The sequence below is a fragment of the Balaenoptera musculus genome, chromosome 7, assembly GCF_009873245.2.
Source record: "Balaenoptera musculus isolate JJ_BM4_2016_0621 chromosome 7, mBalMus1.pri.v3, whole genome shotgun sequence".
Lineage (NCBI taxonomy): Eukaryota > Metazoa > Chordata > Mammalia > Artiodactyla > Balaenopteridae > Balaenoptera > Balaenoptera musculus.
Genome location: NC_045791.1, coordinates 94,033,172 through 94,045,848, shown reverse-complemented (window position 1 = coordinate 94,045,848; position 12,677 = coordinate 94,033,172). Strand labels below are relative to the sequence as shown.

General features: G+C 54.5%; 1 protein-coding gene across 1 annotated transcript in view; it reads right to left on the bottom strand.

Moving 5' to 3' along the window:
• The window catches only part of VIL1 (villin 1), a 26,750-nt gene extending 14,073 nt beyond the window's left edge, over window positions 1–12,677 (bottom strand). The window contains exons 1-10 of the mRNA XM_036859073.1: window positions 12,611–12,677; window positions 6,954–7,039; window positions 6,534–6,608; window positions 5,387–5,583; window positions 3,878–3,986; window positions 3,594–3,704; window positions 1,783–1,985; window positions 1,590–1,668; window positions 1,269–1,367; window positions 456–609 (exon numbers count right to left, since the gene is read on the bottom strand). Coding sequence (XP_036714968.1) covers window positions 456–609; window positions 1,269–1,367; window positions 1,590–1,668; window positions 1,783–1,985; window positions 3,594–3,704; window positions 3,878–3,986; window positions 5,387–5,583; window positions 6,534–6,608; window positions 6,954–7,028 — 1,102 coding nt within the window. The 5' untranslated portion in view covers window positions 7,029–7,039; window positions 12,611–12,677. The remainder of the gene's footprint in view (window positions 1–455; window positions 610–1,268; window positions 1,368–1,589; window positions 1,669–1,782; window positions 1,986–3,593; window positions 3,705–3,877; window positions 3,987–5,386; window positions 5,584–6,533; window positions 6,609–6,953; window positions 7,040–12,610) is intronic.

Genomic DNA, 12,677 nt, shown 5'->3' with positions numbered 1-12,677 from the left:
ACTGAGGCTAGAGAGATTCAGTAGCTGACCCAAGGTCATGCAGCTAGAGAGTGGCAGAGTTATAACACAGAACCATATCTCCCTCCAGTAAGGCTCATGCTTCACCGGGGCCTCCCAGAGCAGCCAGAGAAAGGACAACCCTTTTCTCCTCCCCCAGGTGCCTGGCACGGAGCTTGCCCTCAGCAAATATTGTCCAGGAGACTAAAGTTTTCTGGGTTCCAGAGAGACCCAACCCCACTCCAAATGAAAGTCAGGCTGTTCTCAGCTCCATTTTTGTGACAACTCTTGAGTTTCTCCAAGTCCCTTTGTGTCCCCACCCCACCTGGGGAGTCCAGACCCAGGGTGAAAGCACACATGAAAGAGGCGTGTTCAGGAAGGAGGGCAGGAGACAGGTCTGTGCTCTCCGGGCCCCGCTCCCGGCTTCTGGTCCCACCCTGCCTCGGGCCAACCCTCACCCACGGAGCCCACGGCATGGGTTTTGCCCAGGCCTGAGGCCCGGTTGGGCACTGTCCACTTCTGGAAGAGCTGCTGAAAGACGGCTGACTCGGCCCCATCATTCTGCACCTCCACCTGCGTGCTCGGTGGGTATTGCTTCGCTTTGATAAAGTTCTGGGAAGAGAAGGAGGTGGCTGGGCCTGTGTCCCTCCCCCAGTCCCCACCCCCTAGTGAAAGCTGACCCCAAACCTAACCCTGCTCTGACCCCCACCCCAAGGCCAAACCAGACTCCAAACTCGACACCACCTCCAACCTAGCTCTGACCTCAACCCTGAATCCACTACTAACCTCAAAACCCACTTCTGACCCCAACCCCAAGGTCAAATCTGACCCAAACCTGATCCCAGCCTCCATCTCCGACCTTGAACCCCACCCCCAATCCAACGCTGACCCCAAGCCAGTTAGAATGACTGACTCCAACTCCTACAGTGACCCCAAACTCTGACTTGGCCTTAGCACCGTGCTGACCCAACCCCCTCTTGTAGGAAGGCCAGCCTCCATTTCTCCCTCCCTTGTCCCAGCCAAGCTGGAGGTGGGAGCCCGCATTCTGCAGAGGCCCCCAGGTTGCCGGGTGGTTGGCTATGCAGCATGCAGAGACCCACCAAGACGGCTACAGAGCAGATATCCAGATCCCCTGGAGCTAAATCAGGCTCGGAGCCTTCCCTGGCCTCTGCCTGGGGCTGTGCCTGGCCCTGACCCCGCTGCCCTCTCCCTGCTGGAGTTGGCTTCTCTGCCTTCTCCTCCAAGTGCTCCTCCCTGACGCCCAGGCCCACCAGTGCCTGGCTCATGGCTTCCTTCTTCTCCTGGGCATTGACATTCTTCCCCTTCCACACGTAGATCTTCAGGCCCCCTTGGTCCAAGATGTAACAGTCCTGGAGGCGGGAGAGAAGGACGCAGGGTGAGAGCCTGAGGGCGCCCTCGGTGCCGGGCTAGGGGAGCGGCAGGCACACGAGGTCGCCTTCCCTCACATGCCACCCCCTCCTCCACAACCAGCCCAGGCCCCTGGCGCCGCTCCTACTTGGGGGAGAGTGGGCAGGCGGCGGGCAGGGGGGTGATGGGAGTTGGGGCTGGGGGCGGCCTCCAGGCCCTCTCACCTGGTGACTGAGCAGGTCCTGGGTGAGCGGCCGTGTGGCGACTTCTCTGACCACCACGTTTCCCCCTGAGTCAGACACGCTGCAGGACAAACGTGAGGCATAGACAAGGGGGGTCCCGGGCCCTCACCTGGGGAATCCTCCCCCAGGAAGTCCCCCAGGGTCAAGAGGAGCCCAGAGGCAACCGGGCACTCACTGGTACAACTTGAGGGCGGCCTTGAGTGCCGGCTCCACCACCGTGTCAGGCACGGCGGCCTTCAGCACCGTCCGCTGGCCCAGCACGTGGTTCATGATCTCCATCAACTGCGGCGAGGCCTTCTCGTTCTCCCCGTCCACTACGCCCACGTAGGTGCGCCCACCCCGCTCCTGGTCTCGGATCTCCTTGGCCAGGGTCATGCCCTGCAGGGAGGCCCCGGGACCCGTGAAGGCTGGCGGGGGGCAGGGGACAGGGCAGTGTCTGCCACCCCAAACCACACCTGGAGAGCCCAGCCCCCTACAGCAGTGCCAAGGGGGAGGCACCTGCCCGGCCCTTCCCTTTTGATGGGGGACCAGGCTTTTTAGGTGCATGTGAGGAAACCAGGCAAAAATCCCAGGAAGAGCAGGTTTCCTCTTGGGCAGGAGAGGGTCTGGAGGGGACTTGCTGGGCCTTCGTTTTTGACATTGTTTGAAATTTGTGATTTTACTTCACAGTTTTGCATAAGAGGTGAGCCCTGAAGATCACAGTCCTCGGTCTCTTTGCCCCAAAGCCATGTACACACACACCCCCACACACACACACATGCGTGCACACGTGCGTGCATGCATACACACAGAGGCTCATGTATGTGCTCACACATACGCCCAAACACACACACTCACACATACACACAGCAGTCTCTCATGTGCTCACACAGATGTCCAAACACACACTCACACACAGGGCTGGCTTACCCTCCTCTGCCCAACGTCTACTACTCAGTTACTGGCCTTTCCACCCCGGTCCCCTTCTCTCTCCACTCCCCTCCAGGCCCTCTCACCCAGTCCCAAGTCTTCTGCTCAGGTCCATATCTGTCTCCAGCCCAGCTCTCTGTTTTCATCCTATTTCTCCAACTCCCATGATAACCCCATTTTAAGATGTCCCAAACCGAACTCTTGATTTTCTTCCCAACTCTGTTGCTTCTTGATCTTCCCATCTCAGGAAATGGGACTCCATCCATCCCCACAAAAAGCACAGCCTTTGACTTCTGCCTTGCCCCTCTCTCGTCACCTCCAATCTGACATGCAAGTCCCATGATTCCACCTTCCCAGCCATGCTCCTCACCCAGACGGCCAGAGGGGCTCCCTGTGTGCCCTCAAGCCCTCCACACCCTCTCGCTTCTCAAAAGTCAGAGTGACCTTCAACGGCCTCCCGGTCACTGAGAACAAAACCCAACCCTCTCACACAGACTTCTGACCACATAACATGTCTTATGAGACCCACCCGCCCTCTTCTCCAAGCTCCCCAAAGCCCTCATTTTGTGCTCTGGCTGAGCTAGGAGGTTCCCTGCCAGCCACTTCTCTCCTGCTTCCCCCCAGAAGCCTTCATAGAACTCTCAGAACCCCCAGCGTCACACTCCCCACCCCTCACTTCTCCAATATTGCCCTGCATGTCTGTCCTCCCCACTGGACGGCCAGCTGGAGGCCAGAGCCAGGGCAGGGTGCTGCCCATTTCATTCACCACCAGATGCCCAATGTTTGGCACAGGGTCTGCCACACAGCAGGGACTCATTAGACCTGAGTGGATCAGCCAGGGTACACACACGCGAACTCCAACACGCATAGCTCTCCCCATACATGTGAAGACTCAGATCCACCTTCAAACACAGTACCCTGGACAGTCAGGGGAGAGACGCCTGGGGAAATGGGGGCTGCTTGGGGTGTGGCAGCGGTCTGGCAAGTTTGACTGGGAGGGAGGCTGGGTGCTGGGTGCAGGAGCAGGTCGGGGCAGGGTGGGATTTGGGGGGAGGGGTGGTGCACCAGCAGGGTTACCCTGAGTCTCTCCATGCGGTTACTCTCTGGCCCGTTCCACTGGATGATAAGCTTCCCGAGGTCCAGGAGGAAAACATCCCCACGGTTGAAACTCTTCCAGGACATCTTCACCTGGAGAGCCATGGGGCAGGCACAGACCCCACTCAGACCCCATCCATCACCCCCATCACCCATCATCTCTTCCCCACCCCTTCTCTGCCCCTCACCCCTCCTCAGCCTCTGCTCTCCACCCAGGCTGGGAGCGGGGAGAGGAGGCCACGCCCACGGCCCTGGTTGATGCCCACCTCTCCGGCCACCACATTCCTCTTGCCCTTGACATGTAGCAGCCGCTGGATGTCATAGGAGTTGGTCTCCACTTGTTTCATGCCAGAAGCCACACCCCCTTTCCGGATCCTGTGAAGAGAGGTGAACTGACCCAAGGGAGTGGGCTGGGAGGTGTGATAGGTCCCCGTTCTCCCAGATCTTGGGTACCTGGTTGCCACAGGGGCCATTTGAGGGCTGGGGCTGGGACTAGGGAGGTGCATGAGGCACCTTGGGCACAAACTCCAAGGAGGCACTCACTCTCAGGGCCATGCAAGGTCGGTCTATTGCCTCAATTTGCATGACCCTGGCAGTGAGTGCCTCTTTGGAGTTTGTACCCTAGATGCCTCATGCACCTCACCCTAGTTCTTGCCCTGTTGAGAGCCCTGCGAAGATGGGTGCATGGTAATGTGGTAATGTGGAAGGACCAGATAGGACTCTAAGGACAGGGGACTGAAATGAAGGAAAGAGGGGAGATGTTATGGACTGAATTGTGTCCCCTCCCAACTCATATGTTGAAGCCCTAGCCCTCGATGTGATGGTATTTGGAGACGGAGCCTTTGGGAGGTAATAGATTAGATGAGGTCTAGGTGAGGTCATAAGGGTGGGAACCTCATGATTGGATTAGTGCCCTTATAAGAAGTGACACTAGAGAGCTTGCTCACACTCCATCATGTGAGGACACAGTGAGAGGGTGGCCATCTGCAAACCAGGGAGAGAGCCCTCACCAGCAATCAAGTCAGCCGACACCTTTATCTTGGACTTTCCAACTTCCAGAACTGTGAGAAAACTAATTTCTGTTGTTTAAGCCACCCAGTCTATATTTTGGTTTTTGTATTTTTTGTATTTTGCTATGGCAGCCCAAGCAGACTTAAGCCAGGAGAGGTACCACCTCAAGTGCTCAAAGGAGTGGACTGCTGCTGTGAGTGTAGAAAGAAGGAGAGCAAGACAAAAGGGAAGGGTGGGGACTGTGGCTAACTGGAGAAATCCTGGCCTATCCTACAGGTCAGTAGCAACTTGGCTCCTGACCATGTGTTTCCATGGGAAAAGCCGGGAGGTCAGAACTTCAGATTTTTCAAGAAAAGCTGGAAATCTGGATTTTAGTGTGAAAGGTTTCTTTAGAGAAAGAAGGAGCAGTCATATGCTCATTGGCCAGTGGGGAGACTTGATATGATGCCCTGGAGGGCCTCCTTTGGTGCTGAGCTCTCCAGGACATTCAAATAGGGGTTGATTTACAAAAATTCATGGTATGCAGAGTTACAGAATTTCAGAATGGCCTCCCGGCAGCCAAAGACACACTCAGAGAGATGAAGACCAAGGACAGGGCAGCAGCAGAAATGGGAGTGGAAGATTAGAAAGGTGAACAAAAATTACTCTCATGGGCTCTCCCCACAGCCTCAGGCTCCCTTTCCAGCCCCAGGTCTGCCCCCCAGCCTTGGTGTCCCTCCCCAGCCCTGATTCCATTCCCAAGCCTGTAGCACGCCCCTCCGTACACAATGCCCTGCTTGAAGTAGCCTCGGAAGGTCTCGCTCTCGTTGCCCTGGACCTCGCGGTGCTGGACAGCCCGGCCCTTCAGAAAGTCATCCATCTGTGTGGTGTAGATGGCAGCTGCCCCTTGCTCATCCTGGGACGAGTCCTGGCCGATCCAGTAATGAATGTCATAGGACAGGTTGCTGCCTGTCTTGTGGATCTAGGGAGAGGGCATGTCCAGTGTACCCGAGGCCCTGGGCTCCCACAGCCCTCTCCCTGCCTCCCTGCTTCACAAGCTCGTGGGGCCTGGGCCACAGGGGAGCTTGGCATGGGGGAAGTTCATGGGACTGGTGGTCAGCAGCCCTGCATCGTGGCTCCAGTTCTGTCAGACTCTCTGAGACATGGGGCAAGTGGCTTCCCCCACCTGGGCCTTGCTCATCTCATCTTGGAAATAACTTGGTGGGACTACAGCATTTCCCAAAGTGATGTGCACAGACCATCAGAGGTCTGATAGGTGATTGGGTGGTATACAATGAAATGTATATATGAAATGATCATGGAATTTTTTTTTTTGGCCACGCCACCGGACATGCAGGATCTTAGTTCCCAGACCAGGGAGCAAACCCACGCCCCCTGCAGTGAAAATGCGATGTCTTAACCACTGGACCACCAGGGAAGTCCCTGATTATGGAAATATTTTATAGCTACTTTCTGTTTGTGACACGGGACACTGTGTTCCATTCATGATAATGATATTAAGTTTTTAAATAAACTGATTTAAATTTTAAAAGTTAATCAATATAAGGAAAAGTACAAATGCGTTAACAATACAGGATGTGGAAGAAACCGAGAAGGTGAAATGAAGTTGACTATGGATTTTGGGAACATGGGCTCAAGGTAGGGTGACATCCCACCAGTTCAGAAAATCCCCCAAGACTGTAAGTCCACAGATGGTCACCCCAGCTGGGAGCTCACAGCCCAAGGGCAGGGAGAGCCTCTTACATCTCTGACCCTGTGGAGCTACCTCTAGGCTGGGAACACCCAGTGAATGCTGTCCTGGGGTGAAGTTCGGCGGCAGTTCCCATTGCCCCCAGCCTCAAGTTTCCTCTGTGTTGCTACCGTGAGCTTTGCTCTCTGCTCAGCCCCCTCCCCGGCCCATCCCCGACTCACAGCCAGGACTATGTAGCAGTCACCGTCGAAGAAGCTGCCGAAGGTGCTGGAAGGAACAGGCACCATCTGCATGGCCTAGGGAGGGAAGGGAGGTCAGGGAGGTCAGAGGGTCAACCACCGAGGACCCCCAGCTTCCCTGCCCCCCTTAACCAAATGGAGAGTTAGGAAAGGAAGGCCAGGAGGAAGAGGGCATGAGGAAACTGACAAGGAGAATGGGTGTGAGGAGGGTGGGGAGGAAAAGGAGCAAGAGGATGTGCCCGATGCCTGAGGAGGGGGTGGGGATGGCACTTGGGGACAGGCACCAGGGGCTCGCATGCCAGCAGGGCAGGATGGAGGACAGTCGAGTAATCCCAGGGCTCTCCCTTCCCTTGGTCCACCCCAGTCCTGCAGAGCCCCCTTTGTGCCCAGGCAGGTCCTCACCTCTATCCTCCATATCTGCACCCCGGGCGTGGTGATATTGAGGGAGCCTTTGACCTGGGCGCTCAGTTTCGTCATGGCGGATGAACCTGGGGAGAAGTGGTGTCAGAGTAAGAAGAGGACATGGGGTCTTCCATGGTGGCGCAGTGGTTAAGAATCTGCCTGCCAATGCAGGGGACACGGGTTCAAGCCCTGGTCTGGGAAGATCCCACATACTGCGGAGCAACTAAGCCCATGCGCCACAACTACTGAAGCCCACGTGCCTAGAGTCCATGCTCTGCAACAAGAGAAGCCACCGCAATGAGAAGCCCACGCACCACAACGAAGACCCAACACAGCCAAAAATAAATAAATAAATATTAAAAAAAAAAAAAAAGAAGAAGACCTGGGCATGCCTCGGTTTCAGTGCCGCTCTTACAGCCCAGCCCGCTCTTACAGCCCAGCCCGGGACAGCTCCCGACAATGCCCCGAGGCCAGGGCTCAGGGACCTGGGGGAAGTTCCCCACCCTGGGCCCTGATTGGCCAGGGGCCCGCCCTCCAGCCTTCTCACCCAGCTCTGATCTTGTCATTCTTGTTTAAATACCTTCCCTCATCACCTACTGCAAAAAGTCTCCCTCCACTCCTTAGCCTGGCAATCAAGGCCCTTCTTGATCTAGCCCCAAACAGTTTTTCTTCCTGAAAAGTTTTGATCAAAGCCATGCCTGGTTAAAAAAAAAAAAAAAAAAAAAAAAAAAAAAAAATATATATATATATATATATATATATATATATACATCATACGGAGTTTTCTTTTTTAAAAAGAAAGCAAAGAATAAATAAGGGTTGAAAAGTGTACGCACCCAAAAGATTTGAAAAAAACAGGTGTTCAAACAAAAACCTGTACATAAAATTCATAGCTGCTCTATTCACAATTGCCAAAAGGTGGAAACAACCCAAATGTCCATATGAACAGATCAACAAAAGGTGGTCTATCCACACAATGGAATGGTATTCAGCTGAAAAAACGAATGAAGCACGATACACACTACAATGTGGATGAACCTTGACTACTTTACGCCCAGTGAAAAAAGTCAGACACAGAGGCCCGGTATTGTATGACTGAATTTATATGAAATATCCAGAATAGGCAAATCCATAGAGATAGCAAGCGATTAGTGGTTGTCAGGGGCTGGGAGGAAGGGAGGAATGGGGAGCGACTCCTAGTGGGTATGGAGTTTCCATTCGGGATGATGAAAATATTCTGGAACTAGATAGTGGTAGTGGTTGTGCAGCGTTGTGAATGTATTGAATGTCACTGAATTGTATGTTTTAAAGTGGTTAAAATGGTAAATCTTATGTCTGTGTATTTTACCACAATAAAAGAAAAGTGTATGCAGCAGTTTCCTGTTTCTTGCTAGCTCCAGACACGCCGCAGTTACTGTTCTGGTGGCCCACACAAAATGGGGTGGGACCGTGTTTGTTTGTTCGGTACTGAATCGCCAGCATATAGCACTGTTGGCACTTTTTGCTGAGTGGGTGCATGGGCAGATGGATGAATGGGCGGGTAGTTGGGTGGTTGGTTGGGTGTGTGGGTTAAAGTGATTGAGTGGATGGATGGATGAATGAATGAGTGAATCCTTCCAACGTGAACCACCCTCCACCCACTGAGCGGGAAGAAATCTCTCCCCAGTCTTCTTTTATGGTATCTGTTATGGCTCTATTCCTTTGACCTGTAGCTGTGTTCTCCACTCCAGCTGCTCATCAGAATCACCTAGGGAGCTTTTTTTTTTTTTTTTTTTTGGGAGCTTTTTTTTTTTAAACACAAAGGTGCTTTATTTCAAGTCCATGCCATCTAAATCTACTGAGTACAGTAATCAGGACCGGAGAGGGGACGAATTAGAACTTAAACAACAACAACAAAAACACTGGGACGTTCGCCCCCTGCATTGCGAATCTTAGTTCAGAAGAATCCGTGCGCTGGCAAGCCCGTCTCCCCCCTGAGAAGCACGCTTCTCGCTCCGTTCTCCCTAGGGAGATTTTTTTTTTTTTAAACATCTTTATTGGAGTATAATTGCTTTACAATGGTGAGTTAGTTTCTGCTTTATAACAAAGTGAATCAGTTATACATATACATATGTTCCCATATCTCTTCCCTCTTGCATCTCCCTCCCTCCCACCCTCCCTCTCCCACCCCTCTAGGTGGTCACAAAGCACCGAGCTGAGGGAGATTTTAAACAACACTGATCTCTGATGCTCAGGATGTATCCATATCTCCAGGGATTCTAATTTAATTAGGCCTGGGTGTGGCCCATTCTTGGGTACTTTATTTTCTGCCTTTTGGGAGGTGGGGCATAGGTGCTTTTGAAACTCCCCAGTGATTCTGATGAGCTAAGGAGAGCCACTTGTCCCGGGTTATTTTTGTCCCTGGTTTCCTGCCCCTCCCTCCCAGGCTGGAGGCCACCCCATTCCCCACTGAGCCTACCACCCAGCCCTGCATGGAGTTGCCCTCCATGAATGCTCCTTGAATCAGTGAATAATAAATGAAAGGTCATGTGGCCCCCACCTCCGTGCACTGACAGCTGGAATCTATCTAATCTCTCCTTGCACCTGAACTCTGAGTCACCCCTTGGAACAATGACCTGGTTTTTTACTGCTGGTAGACTCCCTCTTCTGAGTCCTGAAGGGTGACCCCCTCTCCCTGGCATTGTGGAATCTGGGGGCAAGGTCTCCCTGCCCAGCCTTTGATTAGCGCCCCCTCCAGCAGATCAGGGCCACCTGCCAATAGCCAGCACTGCACATGTAGGAGCCCCTTGTGCCTGGGTGCTGTCTGATGTCCCTGTCGGCCAGGGCCTCCTCCATGAAGTATCTCTCAACCCGCAGAGACCCCAGGGCTCCCAGGACTCCTGGTTCAGCTGAACCAATTTGGGTACAAAAGAGGAAAATGTTTTCTGTTTTATTTCAATCACCACCTTCATCCACATCCCTCTTTTCACCAAAACAGACTGACCCTCACTAGCTGTACAGACATGGCTGTGTTTCTTCATCTACGAGGTGGGCAGTTGACAACTAGGTGATCTCTAAAGTCCCACCAGGGGGACTTCCCTGGTGGCGCGGTGGATAAGACTCCGTGCTCCCAATGCAGGGGGCCTGGGTTAGATCCCTGGTCAGGAAGCTAGATCCCACATGTATGCCGCAACTAAGAGTTCGCGTGCCACAACTAAGGAGCCCGCCTGCCACAACCAAGACCCGGTGCAACCAAATAAATAAATAAATAAATAAATATTTAAAGTCCCACAGGAACATGCTCTGAGTCTAGGAGGAAATAGCAAGAGGAACAGAGTGTAGACAAGATGAGGCTCTTCTTGTCCATCAAAGCAACAGAGACTCTGGGGAGCAGGGGCTTGAAAAAGCTGGGGCTCTCCCTCCCTAGAGAGAAATCAGGACTGGGGACCTCCAGCAGCTTGAACAGGGAAGGGGTGAGCAAGGGCATTCTGGGGAGGGCAGCCCCTAGAGAGGGACTCATGCTCCAAGGGTAGCTGCCAGCTGCTCCTGCCCTGTCGACGTTGGTCAGAGCAGATGCCTCTGGCCCGCCCCCCTGGTCCTCCCCAGCCTCCAGTCTCTCCTGAACTGCTGGGCGGAATATGGGTCCCATGCTGTCCCAATGCCGACAGCACAGCCCTGGGTTTGGATATGTGATGTCTTCTCTCTCAGCTTGAATTCACTGGCTCCCCCCTCACTCCTGGTCCCCTCTCTCCTCTGTCCCCCCCTCGAGGAAGGGCACCAACACTCCCAGACCCCAAAGCCAGCCACTGGTGCAGCAGCCTGGACCCCTCCCTCTCTGGCCCTTCTGTCCACCTGAACACCTCTCCAGTCTGCCCCCAACACACCTCCACCTCTCTCTGCTTCTAGTAACACCACACTGTTCACTGGCCCTGGCCACCCCCCACCCACACATGTTGCTTCTCACCCTCCCCTCATGTCCCTCCTTTCTCCTTTAGTTTTCTTTTCCAGTGCCCTCGCCACCTGTCTTCACTTGGCCAACACTCCCGTGCTCTTCTTGACTCAATTTAGGTCTCATTTCTTCCAAGATACCTTCCCGGAATCCTCAAGCTAGACTATGGACCCCTCCTCAGGGACTCCAAGGCATCCTGGCCGGATGCCTCTCTTGGACCCCTGACCACATGATGATGAGAGGATCTGTTTATAAGTCTGAGGTCCCCAAGGTCAAGGACCTAGACACATTTGTCTGTGTAGCCCCCAGATCCTAGCACATAGTAGATGCTCAAAAAATACTCTTGAAGCTGAAAGACTGAACCGCAGAATAAAAGGGATGGCCCTGGGCTTCCCTGGTGGCGCAGTGGTTGAGAATCTGCCTGCCAATGCGGGCGACGCGGGTTCGAGCCCTGGTCTGGGAAGATCCCACATGCCGCGGAGCGACTGGGCCCGTGAGCCACAATTACTGAGCCTGCGCGTCTGGAGCCTGTGCTCCGCAGCAAGAGAGGCCGCGATAGCAAGAGGCCCGCGCGCCGCGATGAAGAGTGGCCCCCGCTTGCCACAACTGGGGAAGGCCCTCGCACAGAGGCGAAGATCCAACACAGCCATAAATATATAAATTAAAAAAAAAAAAAAAAGGGATGGCCCTTCTTGGGACCCTGGAGGGAGTTAGGGCTCCTGCTGCCCCCAGGTCCCATCTTTCCTTTCGTAACTGCTGCCTTGTTGTCCTCAGAGTTGGGGCTCCAGGGAACCCCAGAGTGCTGTCACTGCTCTTCATCCCTAGTCATGCAGTCCTGAGCAGGACAGGGATGTGGCAGTCCCCAAAGGACACCCTCCTGCTTTGTTAGGCCCATGAGAGCAGAGGAAGTGGACATATCCCAGCCCCCAGCCTGCTGACTCTGCCTCACCCTGAGCCTGAACAGGCTTCCTGGGAAGCGGGTGGTCAGTACATCCCAAGATCCTGATCTGGACTTGGCTCCCACCTCCCCTGCTCCCCCTTATTTTAGCTGATGGAGCCACAGTGCCTGGTGAGACTGAGCGGACGGGTCCCGGTGGAGGAGAGATGGGGCAGAGGTGCATGCGAGGGTGGCCGAGCCTGGACCAGGGCCCAGGGTCCTGTTGCCCACAGCCCCCTGCCCCCTCTCTGCCTTTGCCCATTCAATCCCTGATGGCTGTTGCTCACACCCTAGTATCCAGGAGACGAGCGCCCTGAGGTCCCAGGGGTTCAAGGGAATGGGGACACAGAGAAAGAAACCATTTCAGATGAGGAAGAAATGAGCAAAGAGACAGTGGGCGCGGGGGTTAGGGGGACAGTGAGGTCAGGGTGACCAACTAGTCCCGGTTTGCCCAGGACTGGAGGCTTTTACATCTAGAAGTCCCCAGATACTCCTCAGTCCAGGGCGGTCGGGCGGGGATGGGTGACACCTGAGGTGGGGTGGGGACTGGAGGCAAGTGGGGGTCGGAAAGAGCAGTGGTCTGGGGTGAAGCTGCACAATCCTTCCCTTGGAGGCCCAGGAAGCCACACTGGGCTCCCTGCCCTTTCCAGACTCTCCAGAGAACGAAGCCTCTACCTCACACCCGCGCCAAGGAGCTGCAGGAGGCCCCAGGCTGCCTGCCAGGAGCAGGGGACCCTGTTCTGTCCTCTCCCACCACCTGTGGTCCCATGTGTCCCCACAGGGTGGCCTTACCTGTCTGGAGGAGGCAGCTGCCACCTGGGAGATCTCAGGGAGCTGTGGCAGGCTGGCTGGAGGAGAG